Genomic DNA, 18828 nt, shown 5'->3' with positions numbered 1-18828 from the left:
TATTATTCTCTTTCAAAAGGCTGTGGGAACATCTGTAGAACAGCCAGACTTGCAATAAGCTGCCACATCATAAATCAGTTTTTGGTCTCCTGGTGATCAAATGTATCTGTTAAGAAAAAAATGCCCTGGCTTCAGTATACAGACATCATTGAGCCTGAATCCCCCCCAGAATCTACTGAGATCACAAGTCTCCACATTACCCATATCCACATCTTGCAGCCTTCCCTTCACTGTTAACATGTCTCTTTGCAGTGGCCTTTCGGCATAGCCATTTCTCAGCAAAGCTTGGCTTTTATTCTGGGGTGATAAATCACCTGTTAATCTACCAGTTGGTAATGAGAATATGTTCACTCACTGACTATGACAGTAGTTGCCGAAAAAATATGGTTGCTGCCATGCCATAAAGTTTAATATAGCTCTCTATCCCTCAAGGTTGTGGAAAGAGAACAAGAAGATTCTTTTTGCTGTATTCTGCCGGTGGTCTTAATTATGGTCCAAGACCTAGAGAGCTATATTTTATTATCTTCCCCCATGGGCCCTGAATGCTAGGTTTTAACTTTCATATAAATTGGCACCCATCTGTTTCTTCTCCTCCCTTTTGGGTCAGACTCTGACTGTCATGTGTCTGATGTAGGCCAGCCTGTACAAGAGGGGGAAACCATGCGTATACAGCAAGATGGGGGACTCCACTCTCTGGTCATCCTGCATGTGAGCTCCGAGGATGAGGGTCAGTACGGGGTGAGTGCCAGCAACAAGCACGGCCGAGCTGAGTGCACCGCAGAGCTGTATGTGGAGGAGCCGCGGCCAGCAGCTAGCTCCCAGATGTGAGTGGGAGGAGGAGGAGGAGGAGGAGGAGGAGGAGGAGGAGGAGGAGGAGGAGGAGGAAAAAGGGGTGAAACGGGATTGGTTATGGAAACATCCAATGAAGATATACGAAAGTCCTAGAGACTTGTGTGCAATTGAATATGACATTGCCAGAAAGTCAACTAAGCATCCTTAGTTATGGCAAGACATTTATGATCTGATCCCCAGTCATGGAGCTCTAATTCTCTTTGGTTATTTTAAATTCTCTTAGGTAAAAGATGAGTGTACTTTGTTTTACTGGGTTTCTGTTTTGACCCAGTGATATTTTCATTCCATCTCTGCCTTTCCATTAGCCAGTGAACCATAGGAAGGCTCGTGCATTAAAATAGGCTGTTGTGTTGACAGGTATAAAACCAATGGGAGAATTAATAACAACTCTTGAAATTAGAGTTCTTAAATTTGGGGATCACTCTGTACTCAAATCTGGGAACCAAATTGGACTACTGTTATGATTAACACAGCCTTATGTGCAATTCTGGAAGATGGACTTCAACATGGCCCTAGCTGCTTGCCTTAAAATACTGTGTGTAGCTTTTAAATGCACACAAAAACCCCAAGACAGACAGACAGACAGAAGTTGTGGGAACCAGCTTTGCTTGTGGGTTTTACAAGCTTTCTCAGGGGATTCCCTTCCTGTTTTCCAGTTCCAGATTTTATAGAACCTCTGATGCATCAGCAAACTATAATTAGCTTGCTTGAGACCAGGGAGATTATCAAGACAAAATAGAGACATTTTCTATTAAGGCCAATTGAACCAATTACATGTAATATAAAAAGAGCCCTGAAGAGTGAATCAGTTGTCTCCAAGAATGTCCTTGCCACTGCCTAAAAACCAAGGTTTTCTAGGTAGTGTGCATAATGGAAAGTATTAGTCAGATAATCAAAAAATCAATCTGGTTGGGCAATCTCCTTATCTTGTATTAAAAACAAATATTTTTGATTGACAATGGTTCCCCTTTCCAGTGTGGACAACAATCAAATCATTTTGATGTCATAGGATCCATGTACTGAATGCAATTGAATACTCTCTTATAGCTATTGAAAACAGCTTCACTAGCTATATGTTATCCATAATTCCAGGAAAATATGGAGATGCTGACTACTTTTTCCTATCTTAAAATACTATAATTTCCTTTTTTTAAAGAGTTGCTTGAGAGGAACATCAGCATTGACTTTACCTGCTGTATTGTTTGTAACAAACAATAATTATACAGAAAACTTTAAAACTTAAAAAAAATTAAAGATACAAACTAAGAAGGAAAAAGTCTGTCTTATAATTTATACTTATCAATGATCATTGGTTAACCAATGAATTCACTAATAATATAAACAATACAAGATATTACTGTAAGACAGTGGTTCTCAACCTATGGGTCGGGACCCCATTTGGGGTCAAATGACCATTTCATGGGGGTCGCCAAACAAGGCTGTCCGCCATTTTTCCCCCTTTTCTTTGGCCACGCCCCTGGCACCCGGTGATGTATAAGTGGTTGGGGGTCACCACAACATGGGGAACTGTATTATGGGGTCGCAGCATTAGAAAGGTTGAGAACCACTGCTGTAAGATATGATTAAAATCTTTGCTACAATATTATATATTGCTGCATCCTTTGATTGGTAGAAAATGTTGACGTTTCCAAAACAGATGAGACAGTTCCTACAACCATTCCTTGACATCTAGAATAATATCATTTTTCCAATTTCTTAATATAATTAGTTTTTCCATCTTCCAACATTACATCAATATCTTTTAACACTTAAAGATTTTCCTATCAGTCTCCTAATATACATTAATATATAATCCCAAACTTGGTTGATTTTTCTTGTAATTCCGTATATCCAGTCTCTTCTTAAAAACTTCCAACACTGGAAGTTTTTAAGAAGAGACTGGACAGCCATTTGTCCAAAATGGTGTAGGGTTTCCTGCCTGAGCAGGGGGTTGGACTAGATGACCTCCAAGGTCCCTTCCAACTTTACTACTATTAATATTACTATTACTATTAATATTACTACATTGCCAAATAAATCAGTTGTGGATTCATGTTCCCTATCCCATCCCCACATAGTCAAAACAGGATAAAATGTATTGGTTGATAAATCATATTTATAAAGCCACCCAATTCACAGTAATTCTCAACAGCATACAAGTTTAAAACTTAAAATAGAACAAAACAAATTTAAAAAGGTGATAACCAGGGAACCAATATATCCAACAGAACACATAATGACACATGGGGGACACATCCTGCATCTAACCCAGAGGTTGGGAGAAAAGCCAGGCCTTTATGCTCCATTTAAAGGACAGGATTGATCCAGCATATTTTCCGTACGACAATGTCATAACCCACGTTTACTTGACTCGTACTCAGTCCCTTTGGGATTGCTTGAGTTTCCATTAACCAGGAAAAGTCTTTCAATTTCTTTTCTCTTCATACTTTTTCTCCTTGGGGAATGTTTGCAACAGATTTCCCTTTGTTTTTTTTCTTCTTTTTTATATGATGTATTTTAGAAATAGATATTTGCCTTTCCCATATTTGTTCCTCTGAGGCATAGTTATGGCTTGTCCATAGGAGGTGGTTTTCTCTTTGCTCAAAAGGAAAAGGGAACATCACACCTGTACCTGAAGCCACAGAGTTGGAAATGACCCCAAGGATCCTCCTGTCCAACCTTCTACAGTGTGCAAGGAACTATTCAAAATATCCATAAGAGGTGGCTATTCAGCCTCTTCTTTAAAGCCTCCCAGATTGGGGAACCATTTCCTCCATAGGTAGACTGTACCATTGCTGTAGAGATCTTACCACTGAAAAGTTTTTATTTATATCTAAGTGGCAGATAAATAAGATGCATATGCAAGCAACCCAGTAGCTGGATTGGTTGATGCATTTGAGGGATTTCCCTTCTTCCTTTCTCTCGCAGTTCCAAGCTGGAGAAGATGCCATCGATCCCTGAAGAACCAGAACAAGGGGAGAGTGAAGTTGAACGCTTCACCATGCCGGACTTCTTGCGACCCCTGCATGATCTGGATGTGGTGGAATCTAAAGAAGCTGGGCTAGAGTGTCAAGTGGCTGGCCTTCCTTATCCAGCCATTACCTGGTTCCACAATGGGCGGCGCATTGAGAGCTCTGAGGACCGTCGAATGACACAGTGTATGTTCCATCCTACAGGTTTTTTTTTTTTTTTTTTTTGCACACTAGGGAATTCCTATATGAAATAGTCAGTTCCAGGTTTTGGGGACACCCTTGGGCAAGCAACCTCCCAAGGGCTCTGCCATCTTTGTCATTAATAGCCATCAGATTTTTTTTGTCTACTTCTAGCCCTGAGCTCTACTGCTTCCTTGCCAGCTGGTTGGGCGTGAATGAACAAGCAGTAGCAATAGCAATAACATTTAGGCTTATATAGCAGCTGCTTCTTTCTTCATACCACCATTTTTTTGTATGTACTCTGGACTGAGTGAACAGATATATCCATCTGCCAATTCATGTGTTGATTTTTTTTTACTTTAAATTTCTAAGTTCTCCCTTTTATAGGATCTCATCAGCTCTACCCAATTATGACTTTCTCAGCCTTCCTCTGTATCCATTCACTTGTCATTCATAAATACCTCTGCTCTTCATTCATTCTATCTGTCACACCAAGTGTAGTCACTCAATTGTATTCCATACTCACTAGAGTTCTTGAGTCTATCTCCTTCTTTTCCCACACTTACACTGTCTTCAGTATCCATTTCCCCTGCATTGAATTTACATGTATGTTTTTCTAAGATACCCTACTCCCTTACGTAAAATGGGCAGAAGCAAGTTCTTAGAAGTAGCCCATTTTTGCTTCTTTCAGTATAATGCAACCTTGGGGTTAGTTAGCACTTTGAAAGCCCTCCTCTTGCCTTTTTAATTTTAATTATTCTATTCTTGTTTTAACTGCCTCCTATTGAAATATAATATTTTTACAGGGTTTTTATATTTTTAATTATACTTTGTACTGAGTTGGTGAGATGGGTGCTGGTCTATATTTGATGTAAATATTAATACATTCATTTCTTGCAACAGACTCCATACTGTTACATTTTAACTAGTATTTGCAAGTCATAAACTTTTTATTTCCCCATATTTAATAAATATTCTATCTAGTTACACAAAGTCATCTACTTACTTAACATATTGCCCGTTATCTGTAATTTGCAAATTATTCCACTTTCCTGTCAACATAGTTTCCTTGTTATTTGATATATTAATTTTCAGATCCGTATTCTTTGATGCATCGTACAATCTACTTGACCATTCACTGCAAATCATTTGAATTCTCAGCCAACTATACCATATCATCTGCATCCAAAAATACACATAGCTTCACACCCCCAACCAAGGCATCTCTAATGACATCCTAAGCATTTCTTAAACAATCATCCATAAATCCATTCAATAACCAAAGAGTGACAAACATCCAAGTTTTACTTCCTGTTTAGTATTATCTATTCAGTAAACATTCCATTTATATGCTATATTTCCATTTACCACAGATAGCACCCCATCTTCAACTCCATATTTGTACAGGCCATATTCATGTCTATATACTTTATCATAGTCTTTCTCCAAATTGACAAATGTAAAATAAACTTTCTTTCACACATTATTCTATTTATCTATGATTTGCTGAACAACAAAAATAGAGTCTGCACATTTGTTGCCTGGCATAAAGCCTCACTCCACTTCCCAGACTTGCACATTGTCACCTATTATACCTTTTCAAACACAATTTTACCCTAAGCATACTTCATAAACTAATACTCCTGCAATTTTTGTATACGTTCTTGCTTCTGGTCCTCAAACTGTGAGTTGTATCCCTTTGAGGGATTGCTGGCAAATTTGAGGAGAGTGACATTTGATCCCATTCTGCATGGACATGGGTAGCCTTTGACAAAGTGCTGGCACTGGATCAGATTGTGTGCAGCATTCAGGAGCTGGGGTTCTCCTTCAGTGACTTTTGTAATTGGCTTCTGTGATAGCCTCAACACACTCTGAATACTTGTCAAGGTCACCTTCTGAGTTAGAAGGCAGTAAAGAGGTGACAGTCACCATCTTAGCATCAGTTCCGTAACTCAAATATATGTTCCTGATCCCATGTGGTTCCTTTGTAAATCTAGTGAAAGATCTGGCTCCTTTAGAGCATCCAATTATAGTTAGGGTGCCCACTGCTAGATTCAAATAAACCTGGTCTACGTGTATCTAAATATTGCACACCTTTAATTATCACTGTTCACTGGAGTTTAACAAACAATTATCCCCAACCTATGAATCCCTATTTTTATATGCATCTCCCCAACATTAGGTGATATCACTTCATATCACCTGATATAATTTAGCTCCTTCATTCATAATTAAATCTATGCCTTAACTTTCCTGCATATATATCCATCACTCCATTTTACAAGATTCATATCGATTCATTCATATCTATTACATCCTACTTATTTCTCTTATTGCACTAATATAGCAAATATCTGTTTTCCTTCCTTCTAGTTCATCAATTAATTGATTAATTAATTCTTTAACATTTAGTCCTCTAGCTTTCCAAATTGGTCACAATCTTGCACATGCTATGGTTTTTCTCCTAATAGAAATTTACTATTTTACCTGAATGGCACTCACCATATAAAAATTGTACTGGGGAATTCTGGGAATTGAAGTCCATGCATCTTCAAGTTGCCAAGGTTAAGAAACACTGCTCTAGATTTTCAGTCTTACTTGCACCTCAGTCATATGCAGCATTCCCTGCTAATAGGAAGGAAAGTTCTAGTCAGTTTAAACATTTTGACTAGTGACTTCCAAACTCAAACCAAACTGTATACAACAGAAAATAAAAAGAGATGGGAGGGGGTTGGAGGACTGACGAATGCTATTCTCTGATTGGTCAGTTGGAGGGAATATTGACTGGCTAATGGTGCTTTGAAAATATCAAGAACTGGCCACAATGAAAATGACCACAGGTAAAGTGCAAGCTGCTTTTGAGGGATGAAGAATGGAAGTGGTGATGAATGTGGAAGTATCCTTAATTTTTTTATTTATTTATTTTTTGCTCCTATTCATGGCATTCAAAATTCATTGCCTGAGTTTGTTACTGCTACAACTTGCTTCAGGATTGGATGAGGGATAGCTGGCCGAGTAACGTAACTCACAGCTCTGTTATCACCTGACTCTATGGTTCAGCTTCCAAATTTGTAAGGAAGAATGCTCTTAAAATAGCCCTGGAAATACTCCTTTCTTGCCAGCTTGCCTGTATAGTCTTCATACTATTTCCTCAGCAGTATTTTCCTACCGTCTCTCTGTATCTGTTACGTTGGCTGCCTGTTCCTAAAACTTTTTGTAACCAATTCCTACAAATATTACAATCTCATTCTGTGTCCCTTTCCCCCCCTTCACCTCTCTATGTTTCTTTCCTCTTTGCAGATAAGGATGTACACCGTTTGGTCTTCAGCTCTGTCAGTCATGCCCATGCTGGAGTTTATAAAAGTGTTATTGCCAACAAAGTGGGCAAAGCTACCTGCTATGCGCACCTCTATGTCACAGGTAAGGAAAGAAGTTGGGACCATGGGAAGAGGTTCCTGTTCATTTTTGACAAGATTCTGCTTATGCATTCCAGGTATGCTAGGCTACACCTATTTGATTTTAAGGCTATGCCTCCCGGATGGAGAAAAAGGAGGATAAAAAGGAGGATATGTCCTCCTTCTGCCAGAGGTCTGTAACCCTAGCAGAGATTACCTTCCTAAAGCACATGAGATTCTGCCTAGCTCTCTACTTCTTGATTCATCTTTGTAGAAAGTCACCTAGTATACAGTACTTGGGCACAGTAAATAGTTGAAGTGACTTAGCAATGAAACAATAGCATTCTGATACAGCTGATGAAGGAGGAGAGATGAAAGGTAATTCTGATTAGAAAGTAAAGCCCTATTTTTTTCCCCTTTCCCTATGTCTTGTCTTTTACAGATGTGGTACCCACGCCTCCTGATGGTCCACCCACCGTAGCAGCTGTCACTGGCAGAAGTGTCACACTGAAATGGAACGCGCCAAAGTGGCTGGATTCAGCTATTGGTAGGCAGGGACAGGAAGACAACAGGGATGTAAAGGGAAAATTTTACTCCCAGATTCTACTAGAGTTTAGTGGATTTTCAAAGACAGGCCATAAAATATGCTGAGGAAACAGGTGGTTGTTCCTGGGCACTTGTATGCACAATCTGTGGTATTCTTTGTGACAAAGGTCCCCACTAATTGATAGCTGCCATTGAGGTGTGTTTTGCATCCCTCTCAACCTGCTGATAGGGAAAGGGCATTACTCAGCAGCATTAAATTGGCAAATATGTCCATATCCGCAATAAGTGGTTTTTGCTCTCCAAAATGATGCCTTCTGCAAAGTAAAATCTTGTTAATAGTCTAGTCTTTGCTAGATATGAACCTTTCAAGAAATTTATGGGCAAGGGTGATCTAACGGATCCTGTGCATTTGGACTTAGAAAAAGCTTTTGATAAGGTTCATCACCAAGGCTTCCTTTCAGATTCAGCAGAAGTCCTGGCTTACAAGGACAGGATATATGGTGGTAGCTATATAATTTGCTGAGAAATGAACTGAAATTAGAAGTTGAGTAGCACAGCAGTCAGGTTAGCTAATGAAACAAAACCATTCAGCATAATAAAATCAAAGCAGGATTGCAAACAATGTCTGAAGGATTTTTCCAAACTTGAGAAATGCACATCAAAATAACAAAAACAGTTCAGTGCAAAAAAAAAGTGCCAAGGAGTAGATATTGGTGGGAAGAAAAAAAATAAATCAAACTTCCTGGATATATTAATGGGATGGGAACTGTCTCTGATCGGGAAAAGGATTCTGGGAATCAGATTAGAAAATGTCTGCCTTATGTAAGGATGCTTTAAGAAAAACACAAACTCCCTGCTTAGAATGATTAAGAGGAATGCATACAAGGCAGCCAAGAGAGCATTGCTCTTCTTTAATGTATAGCAGCACTGCCTTAGATGAAGTTCCTGTCGCCTTACTTAATTGGAAAAGTACAAAAAGAAATGACACACAGAATGATGAATGGTTAAAACCCAGGCCTAGATATTTCACCACCCACCAAAGCCAACTGGGCATGACTACAGAGAAAGTAGAACGACCACAGACCAGCACCTCCCATTCCCAGCCCCCTAAGCTGATACAGAAATATACCATGATTTTATGTTTCTTCACCACTTAGAAACACTGATTTGAGATAGGCAGTAAGGCCATTGAGAGATCCAGCAGGGCTAAGATCTGTGCACCACTTCCATCCCGGGTTCCCAAAAGTCATCCACATAGATATCCTATCACAGTGTACTATAACCTGGCTTGAGCCCTGACTGAAAAGAATCCAGAAAATCTTCTTCCTGTTTGGAGTGAGTAAACTTTCTTTAAAAAGGGAAGGTTGGAAACTGGATGAAAATTACACAGTGCAGTATAGTTGGGTTAAAGCAGTGCTTCTCAAATAGTGGGGGGGCACGAGGCTCCGTAAAGGGGGGCTTGTTTGACCTCGGCAAATACTGTCATATTGGACGCACGTGACACACGCAAAGGATCCGATTGGATAGACAGTCGCGCGGGGGGGCGCGAAATGTTTTCTTCTTCCTAGGGGGGGCATGATAGAAAATAATTGAGAAGCACTGGGTTAAAGAAAGGCCTCTGAAGAAGGAGGCAGACCACTGCTTTCTCCAAGACAGGAAGAATCACCCCCTCTTCCAAAGAGGCATTAACCAATACTTGCATCCAACCACATGCCACGTCTCAGAAGGCCTTGACCAGCCAAGATAACATGGGTCCAGAGCACAGGTGGCCAAGCTCGCTGTCTGTGGATCCTACTCACTTCCTCAGGACCAACCAGCTGAGACTTTGCCAAGATAACCAAGCTAAGATATGCCTCAGTTATTTCCATAGGTCCAGCTGGCTGAAGTCCCCCTCAGAGAACAGATGTCTAAGGGAAATATGATAGACGTATTAAAACATCATGAAAAAGCATAAAGTACGTGGATAGTTTTGCCCCTCTTTCATAATGACAGAAGTGAGAATCTCCCATTAAAACTGAATGGCAGGGAGTTCCAGGATCAACCATTCTTATTATACATAATGCTTAGCTGAACTGGAATTCACTGCCATCAGATATTTAGATAGTTTTAAAAGGGAACTGGACAAATTCTTTGTGGATTGGACTATCGTTGGTACCTTAGTTTTCTGCACTAGAGAGCAAGTGGACTAATCCAGGAGGCCTTCCTTACCTTGTTATGAAATTTGTGGCCTGTACCAAGTGGCATAAATTAAGTTCATTTGCAATATTTATATTATTTCATATATTTTTCTGCAGTTAACACTGTTGTCCATTATTTATTTAGGTTCTGCTTGTTATAGGAATGGTTAGGGCTGGCTAATAAATCTTATGAGCAGAAATCTTGTTCAGCTATCCTAATATTTCAGTAGGCATTTACATATTTCTAAACATACCTTTGTAGTCTGTAGTGTAAACTTGTTGTTTTTCCAAAACCTGAGGTTCATAATGATCTAAGGGTGCTCATTAGGGGAAAGGAAACACTTTATACAGAATATGCATTGTATAGTTCAGTGGTGGCGAACCTATGGCATGGGTGCCAGAGACGGCACTCAGAGCCCTCTCTGTGGGCACGCGCGCCGTCGCCCCAGTCCTAGGCCTTCAGCTGGGTTTTATAAAACCTTTTCGCTTTAGGCCTCTGCTGCTGTGTACAAAAAAATAAAAAGGTTCAATCAATCAGTCAATTTCAACTTCTCGTGGGAAAAAAAAAGATCTTGCAAAGTTGGAATTGATTGATTGATTGAACTTTTTAGTCCCACCCAATCTGCTGTTACCACCGCAGCCACGCCCACCCAATGGGCCACACTCACCCAATGGGCCACACCCACCCAATGGGCCACACCCACCCGGCACCCGACGATGCATAAGTGGGTTTTGGGTTGCAGTTTGGGCACTCTGTCTCTAAAAGGTTTGCCATCACTGGTATAGTTTCTCTCATGCACTGCCATATTGCAGACTGTGGCAGGTTCCTACTACTCATGAAATGTTAATCTATCTCATGTGTTCCTGTGATCTAGTCCAGAATGCTCTCATGTACGAGTTTTAGCTCACCGGCATTTTCCTTCCTCTATTCTTAGACCCTGCCTCTGTCACCTATATTCTCCAGCAGCAGATCCTGGGGTCCAGCCACTGGACTGTTGTTACTACAGGCTTGCAACAAACCAGCCACACCATTCTGGCTCTAAAGAAAAACATTTACTATATGTTCCGTGTACTTACAGCAACGGCTAAGGCGAACAGCAAGCCTTCTCCACCCACAGAACCGGTGCAGCTCCTTGATCATGGTAAGGAATAAAGGGCGAGTAAATGGCTATTTTTCATTATAGAATAAAAACCCTCCTAAAAGTCCTCCCACTTTCTCCTGGAAGCAGAGACAGCTGAGCTAACAAAATGCAGTGAACAAAAAACAAGTCTCCTCCATCACCTCTTTCCTTACCCCACTCCTTTTCTCAAATCCTCACCCTTTCCCCACACAGTGCGACCTTTAAAAAGTCCACACAGAGGCAGGAGTGAGCCCAAGTTCACAAAGGAAACCAAAGAAAACAATCCAATGATTCGTAGTCCATGCTGAAGTAACAGGGGAGCCCAAGATAAAAAAATGGGACCACTTGGCAAAAGGAAATTGTTCCTTTTCTGCCCCAGAGTAAGTCTGTGGAAGAGGAGCAAAATGGGGGGGGGGAGAGGAAGGAGAAGGGGAAGAGATGGTGAAGAATGGAATTGAGAGGACGAAGAGGTGTCATTTCATCTGTCGCCAGAATTGTGACTAACAGTAAATTTACGTACTGTTGGCTAGGAAGAGGATTTGAACTCAGGAATCACAGCTCCTACACTCTAATGATTACCCAATAAATGTCTTTTTAGAACCGGGAGGATCAAAGGCATTTATAACAAGTGAAGAAAAATGTATGTTTCTCCTTCTTCATTTTTTTCTCTCAGATGTGTTTGTAGCTAGCCTAAAAGATTTTGAACAAGTTCCAGTTCAGAAGAATTCACAGTTACTTCAGATTTCACTCAAAAGACTGCGAGCACCTTCTTCAGAGAAACTTGCTCTTTGTTCCTTTGTTGAAATATGAAGGTGATGCCAGTACTCAAATATTTTGAGAACTCTTGCCATCTGAGAGCCTTGGTTTTATAAAAAAAATTATTAGTAACTGGAGGCTCTAAATAAGCAATAAAAAAAAATGTGTCTGCCTTACCTCGGGTTGATCCAATTGTTTGTTTGAGGATAGAAAGTTTTCTTTCCTAGTTGGGAAGGTGGATTATTTCTATTTGTGGAATTTATTCCTACTGGTAGCTGAATATTAAATTATAAACAGGAGTGGTCAACATTACAAGCAGGAGCTTTTTAGTACAGTAGTAGCCCATTGTTTCTAGAATTCTATCACAAATATATATAATATTGCTTTTCAAATGGACCTTTGAAAATGTTTTCTTCAAACCGGACATTCCAAATGGCACCTTTCAAGTGTGTTGGACTACACCTCCCAGAATTCTTAGCCAGTGTCCTCACCACGTCTGGAATGCATCATATTAGAAAAAGTTGTGAAGCACATTCTTCTTATAATGCAAGTTTTATATAAGAATTGTAAGAAGTCTTCCCCAGCGCAGTATTTGACTGAGATGCCATCTAAGAATGCCTTTGGTACAATCTGATCTAAGAAAGATAATTCAGGCCCAGGGGCTAAGAAAAAGGAAATACAGGTAATCCTCGACTCACAACAGTTCATTTAGTGACTGTTCAAAGTTACAACCGCACTGAAAAAAGTGACTTATGACCATTTTTCACACTTACGACCACCGCAGCATCCCCATGGCCACGTGTTCAGAATTTGAATGCTTGGCAACTGGTTCGTATTTATGATGGTTGCAGAGTCCCGGGATCATGTGATCCCCTTTTACGACCATCTGACATGCAAAGTCAATGGGGAAGGCAGATCCACTTAACCACCAGGTTACTAACTCATCAACTGCAGTGATTCATTTAAGAACTGTGGCAAGAAAGGTTATAAAATGGGGCAAAACCCACGTAACAAATGTCTCACTTTCATAACAGAAATTTTGGGCTCAGTTGTGATCATAAGTCGAGGGCTTACCTGCATATGGAAGGGGTATCCAGGGTGAACTTTATTCCTGTTTTATGTAGTTCAAGGAAATTTAGCCCCGCGAACTGAGAAGCATGAAATCTCTCCCTGCAGTGATAGTGTAGAATTTCTTGGATCTGTGCTGGGGCACTAATGCAATGGGCTGTGTTTCCAGGTCCGTATATGGCGGAGGCTCCTATCATCTTGGACAAGCCAGATGTGGTGTATGCAGTGGAAGCACAGTCGGCTTCCATCACTATAACTCTCAACCATGTTGAAGCTGCTGTCACCTGGAGGAGGTAGGCCAGCCACCCAATGTAATAATAATAATAATAATAATAATAATAATAATAATAATAATAATAATAATAATAATAAAGTTGGAAGGGACCTTGGAGGCCATCTAGTCCAACCCCCTGCTCAGGCAGGAAACCCTATAACATTTCGGACAAATGGCTGTCCAGTTTCTTCTTAAAAACTTCCAGTGTTGGAGCATTCACCGCTTCTGGAGGCAGGTTGTTCCACTGGTTAATTGTTCTAACTGTCAGGAAGTTTCTCCTTAGTTCTAGGTTGCTTTTCTCTTTGCTTAGTTTCCACCCGTTGCTTCTTGTCCTGCCTTCAGGCGCTTGTATTTTAAGTCTACTTCACGCTTGCCCTGGTGAGGTGTGCAGGAGACTCAGAAGCTGCTAGAGATGACAGAGCAACTGTTATGCATCTTTGCAGGAGGGTGGCAAAGATCCAGGGAAAGATGGTGCAGTAGTAACGGTGCCTTTTAGGGTCTTAAAATGTAGAAGAATCGTGAATTGTGTTCTTAGGGATTGGGATTGAGTCCCTAGGGATTGGGCGGCATATAAATTTTATTAATAAATTTTATTAATAAATTATTGCTGAGTTTTCATACATACGAAGCTTCAAGTCTCTTCCACACTGGTATTTACTATAATTGCTTAGTAATTGTCCCCCCACCTCGTCTTCCCCTTCACACAGAAGCCAGCACTTTATTTAGCCAGTGGAGCTAAAAAAGTGGAGCTAGTTACACCCCAAGTCTGTTTTTACACTTTACCTCTTTTGTTAGCTTTTTATGGGAAGGAAGTAGGAAGAGCCCATCACTGTCACTACTCCTCTGTTTGGTACAGAAATGGGGTTCCACATTCCCCCAGTCAAGGTACCATGGTCCCCTGGCTTCTGGACAGAGAGTAGAATCCCAAGGAGAGGAGACAGGATAAGGCAAGACTGTCTGCCAATCGGAAGCAACTCCATCCTACAGCTCCAGGGAAGTGCTATGAAGCTATTGTGCAGCGTTTCTCCAGGAGCATGGACCAAGTTAGTTGTGGAATTAATTAGACAGGCTTTCCAAGGTGGTTGGAAACCCTGCCTGTTTTGGGACATGTGAAAGGAGAAGTTACAAATAGGCTCCAGATCCTAAAGTCAAGTGGTGATACTTGTTGACAAAGCACATTGGTGGAAGCCTGCTGCTTATGGAAGAGGCTCAACAACAGGATGCATATTGAACACATTCGCTTTCTATCAAAAACTCTTCTTCCTTACTTCTCCCAGGGCTGGCATGGCGCTCAAGGATGGTGATCCCAACTGTGAGATGAGCATGCCTGATGATGATCAGCACACCTTGCGATTCCTCCGGGTGGGAAGGGGGGATGTGGGGGAAATAACCTGCGAGGTGAGCAACCAGCATGGATATGACCATGGCTTCATCAGCATGGAGTTGGCAGGTATGGGAGATCATCCCACTTCATTCCATCTGAAAACTGTCCCATATCCTTCTTTATCAAGTTATTAGGAGATGGCTGTTTTTCAAAATATTCTGTAATGCATAAGTAGGGTTATGGCAATGCACACCCTACAAACCCATGTCACAAGTACAGAGTAACCAGCTATGAGAGATTCCTGATCCAGTTTGTTAATAAAGCCCTGAACTTCCTCACGTTTTAGAATAATACTCCCCATGGAAGGGTGTGAGAACTTTTCTGGCAAACCTTGTTGGAAGATATATTTTTTTTGCTTAATCAAAGAGCTGAGTCCACTTCTCCCTGCTCCAACTGAGTATGCGTTTTCTGTTTCCAGAGGCACCACGTTTTGAATCAATCATGGAAGATATTGAAGTTGGAATAGGTGAAACACCACAGTTTGCAGTGGTGGTAGAGGGCAAACCGCTTCCAGATATCATGTGGTACAAGGTGAGTACGTGTCTAATTTTGAGGAGATTTTTGGGTTAAGAATACCTGCAGAATGTTCTCAGATTTTAAGAAGTTCTTAATAGTGCTTCTCAATATTAACTAGTGGGGTCTGTTTCCTACTAGATTTTCTTGGATTAGCACAGTTGAGATGTTAACAGCCAGGCTGAGAAATTTCATTACATATCAAAACACCGACACAGAGGAAATGTTATTTGGTTGATTTCTAATACCCTTCTCCCCTGAAATGGGAATAATGAAACATTAACCGAAAGATCCAGATCTTTCAAGGGAGAAGACAATGGAGCAAAAGTCGAGGAAGCCTTTAGACAGTGGGATTCAAGGAACCCATTTCCTGCACCTTCCTAAAAAACAGTGGATGTGTGAGAGCAAAGTAAAACAATATAAGAGTTCAGTCTTCCAGACTATTTTTTACAGGTCCTTTGTTCTCCCAAATCTATCTAGAATGAGGTGCTCCTGACTGAAAGTAATCACCTGAGCTTCGTATATGAGGAAAGCGAATGTTCTTTAGTTGTGCTGAACACAACAGAGCAGGACAATGGAGTCTACACGTGCACTGCGCGCAATCTGGCTGGAGAAGTGTCTTGCAAGGCTGAACTTGTGGTTCATGCAAGTATGTGATATCGTACTAGCAGGGATGAGCATCCAAATGTTAGCTCATTGGAAGCCCTGGACACCAAGAATAGGCAAACAGCTTTGTTTCCTAGTTGCTCCTGGAGCATGATAGATATCAGGAAAGTGTGAAGATTTTTGCTGCTCTAATCGGACCCAGTGTTTTTGAGGCCAGTTATTGAAACTAGATGCTCAAAACCGGAATTTGGAGGGTAAAAGTTCCAATTATTTTTATTAAGGGCAGAAGATTAGATTAATGTGGAAACACCTAAATTTCTTAGTTTTACCTACAGAGTGACTGATGACAGCTCTCTTGCATATCAGAGGTAATTCTTTATAACCTGACTGAGACATCAAATAGTGGGTTTTCTCACTGAACTTTAAGCAAGTGATAAGATTCATAGTTCTACAGCCAAGTCACTGATAATTAACAAATATCCTATAGAGCAGACATGTCAAACACAAGGCCCGGGGGCCGGATGCGGCCCGCGAAGTGGTTTCATGCGGCCCGTGAAGCCATCCTGGAAACAGAGAGGGAATGGCCCCCTCTGCCTTGGCCCTGGTCCAGGCCAGTCGGGAGCCAATGTATAATTTTGTGGTGGCCATCTATGCTGAAACGCATTCAGTCTTAGCTCCATAAGCCCCCCCCCCCGCATGACCTGAGAGGAATAGTGAGGCTCCTCCAGTGGACCATGTCTTGGCACTTGCCCTGGTCCCACCCCCTTCTGCCAGAGACTCTCAGATCAATCCCACTCCTGCCCAGGCACCCACAGGCACCCTTGACACGAATGATGTAGAACTGGCCACACCCACCCAGTAGGCCATGCCCATTCCATCCACGCCCACTCAGTAGGCCGTACCCACCCTGGCCACACCCATCTGGCCCCCTGAGGGCAACCACAATGCTGATACGGCCCTCAATGAAATTGAGTTTGACACCCCTGCTGTAGAGGATTCATGTCATCACTATCCCATTCATAACTTGTCAACTGTATGTGGTTTAGGAAGGCTGGAATTCAAATGAATGCGTCTGTAATACTGTAGTAAGAGTTAAAGATGCCCAAGAGAACTTAAAAAGAAGCTGGAGGGAAAACTCCTGGGCTTTTGTAATAAATATTCTTTTCTTCCTCTCATCCATCCATCTCTCCTTTACCACTTTGATGTCTTATTGATCTCCAGCCATACCAGACTCGGATGCTGCACGGGCAGAAGAAGAATCACACATAGCCCGCCGTCTTGCTGACTATTATGATGTCCATGAGGAGATCAGCAGGTGAGAGGAAGAGGGAAAGGAGGAAGCTCAGATAGGCAGCAACTGTGACTAGTTGGGTTGGGACTTTTTGTACTGGGGATGGAGATGGGGACAGGTTTAGGCTAAGGCTGAGTAGTCACTGGCCTAGGACTCTAAAGTTTAGGGAGTGTCAACAACCCGCCTCCTTCCAAACTATTCTAAAAATGTTAATCAATGGGTAGGAGAGCTGTCAATCAGTGTGGCTTGGGAGTGTCCCATTCTCCTGAGCTAGCACTTGGATAGTAATAATGTGAAATCCATTTCTGTTTTCCAGTAGTGTAGATTCAGACATACATGGTGAATCTGAATTGATATTTCTCATCTTCAAGCATAGGGTTACTCAGAAAAACTGCGTTTTAACCTGTATTCCCACTTGATTTCTGAATAATAACTGAAAGTTTTTCCCTAGTCATACTTAAATAGTTAGTACTTAAAACTTACTTAAAAGTTAGTGACACAGCTGTAAAGTGAATCTGGCTTCCCCATTGACTTTGCTTGTCAGAAGGTCACAAAAGGGGATCACATGATTCCAGGACACTGCATCTGTCATAAATACATGCCAGTTGCCAAGCATCTGAATTTTGATCACCTGACCATAGGGATGTTGCAATGATCATGAAAAGCGGTCATAAGTCACTTTTTTCAGTGCCGTTGTAACTTCGAACGGTCACTAAATAAATGGTTGTAAGTTGAGGACTACCTATAACTGCATTCCTATTAAGATACAGTTAGTCCTGATTTTTAATCGAGTTCTAACTAACATTTTGATGATATGATTATTTTTCCTGATTTACTGATTTTCATTTGTTACTTTTGATTGTTAGGATGTTTTGAGATGTTATTAGCAGTGTTTACTTAATAGATCAACGTATTTATTTACTAATTGTTTTTAATATGTTATAGTCTAAGCTTCGGTAAAAATGGTTGAATATGATATTTACTCATTATTATGATCCAGACGGTAGCTTGTTTGTTGAAATATGTGATTGTACCTATCCTTATTTTACCCTAATTCCTTATTCCCCTTTCCTTCCATCCCTCCCTTTACCATACCTGTATTGTTCCTATTTTTCCTCATCTATATAAATTTAATAAAATTTTGTTAAAAAAAAAGATACAGTTAGTCCTCACTTACCAATTGCCTTGTTTAATAATAATAATAATAGTAAAGTTGGAAGGGATCTTGGAGGTCATCTAATCCAACCCCCTGCTCAGGCAGGAAACCCTACACCATTTCGGACAAATGGCTGTCCAGCCTCTTCTTAAAAACTTCCAGTGTTGGAGCATTTACTGCTTCTGGACGCAGGTTGTTCCACCGATTAATTGTTCTCACTGTCAGGAAGTTTCTCCTTAGTTCTAGGTTGCTTCTCTCCTTGATTAGTTTCCACCCGTTGCTTCTTGTCCTACCGTCAAGTGCTTTGGAACAATTCCTTTCATTTATGACTGTTGCAGCATTTCACAGTCATGGGATCACCATTTGGGAACTTCATAACAAGCAAATAGAGAAGGCAGAAATAAAATCATAAGTTGCAGTCACATGATGTTTCAGTTAGTGACTTTGGCATTTTTTAAAAAAAAAATAGCCGAAGGCAAAGTAAGGTTGTCAGCGTATCAGGGTCAGGCGATGTTTCACTTAGCGCAATGTCCTTTA

At 40.9% G+C, this 18828-nt stretch overlaps 1 protein-coding gene across 5 annotated transcripts in view; it reads left to right on the top strand.

The window, feature by feature from the left end:
* Nucleotides 1-18828, top strand: part of SPEG (striated muscle enriched protein kinase) — a 134300-nt gene that overhangs the window by 86559 nt on the left and 28913 nt on the right. For all 5 annotated transcript variants that reach the window (XM_039354415.1, XM_039354416.1, XM_039354417.1 and 2 more), the window contains 10 exons: nt 635-824; nt 3781-4010; nt 7305-7424; nt 7842-7946; nt 11058-11264; nt 13237-13360; nt 14619-14791; nt 15144-15256; nt 15719-15887; nt 17066-17159. In XM_039354415.1, the coding sequence (XP_039210349.1) occupies nt 635-824; nt 3781-4010; nt 7305-7424; nt 7842-7946; nt 11058-11264; nt 13237-13360; nt 14619-14791; nt 15144-15256; nt 15719-15887; nt 17066-17159 (1525 nt within the window). The remainder of the gene's footprint in view (nt 1-634; nt 825-3780; nt 4011-7304; nt 7425-7841; nt 7947-11057; nt 11265-13236; nt 13361-14618; nt 14792-15143; nt 15257-15718; nt 15888-17065; nt 17160-18828) is intronic.

The sequence above is a fragment of the Crotalus tigris genome, unplaced genomic scaffold, assembly GCF_016545835.1.
Source record: "Crotalus tigris isolate CLP2741 ecotype Arizona unplaced genomic scaffold, ASM1654583v1 scf7180000018550.1270297659:1495590, whole genome shotgun sequence".
Classification (NCBI taxonomy): Eukaryota; Metazoa; Chordata; class Lepidosauria; order Squamata; family Viperidae; genus Crotalus; species Crotalus tigris.
This window is presented reverse-complemented; position numbering and strand designations above follow the sequence as displayed.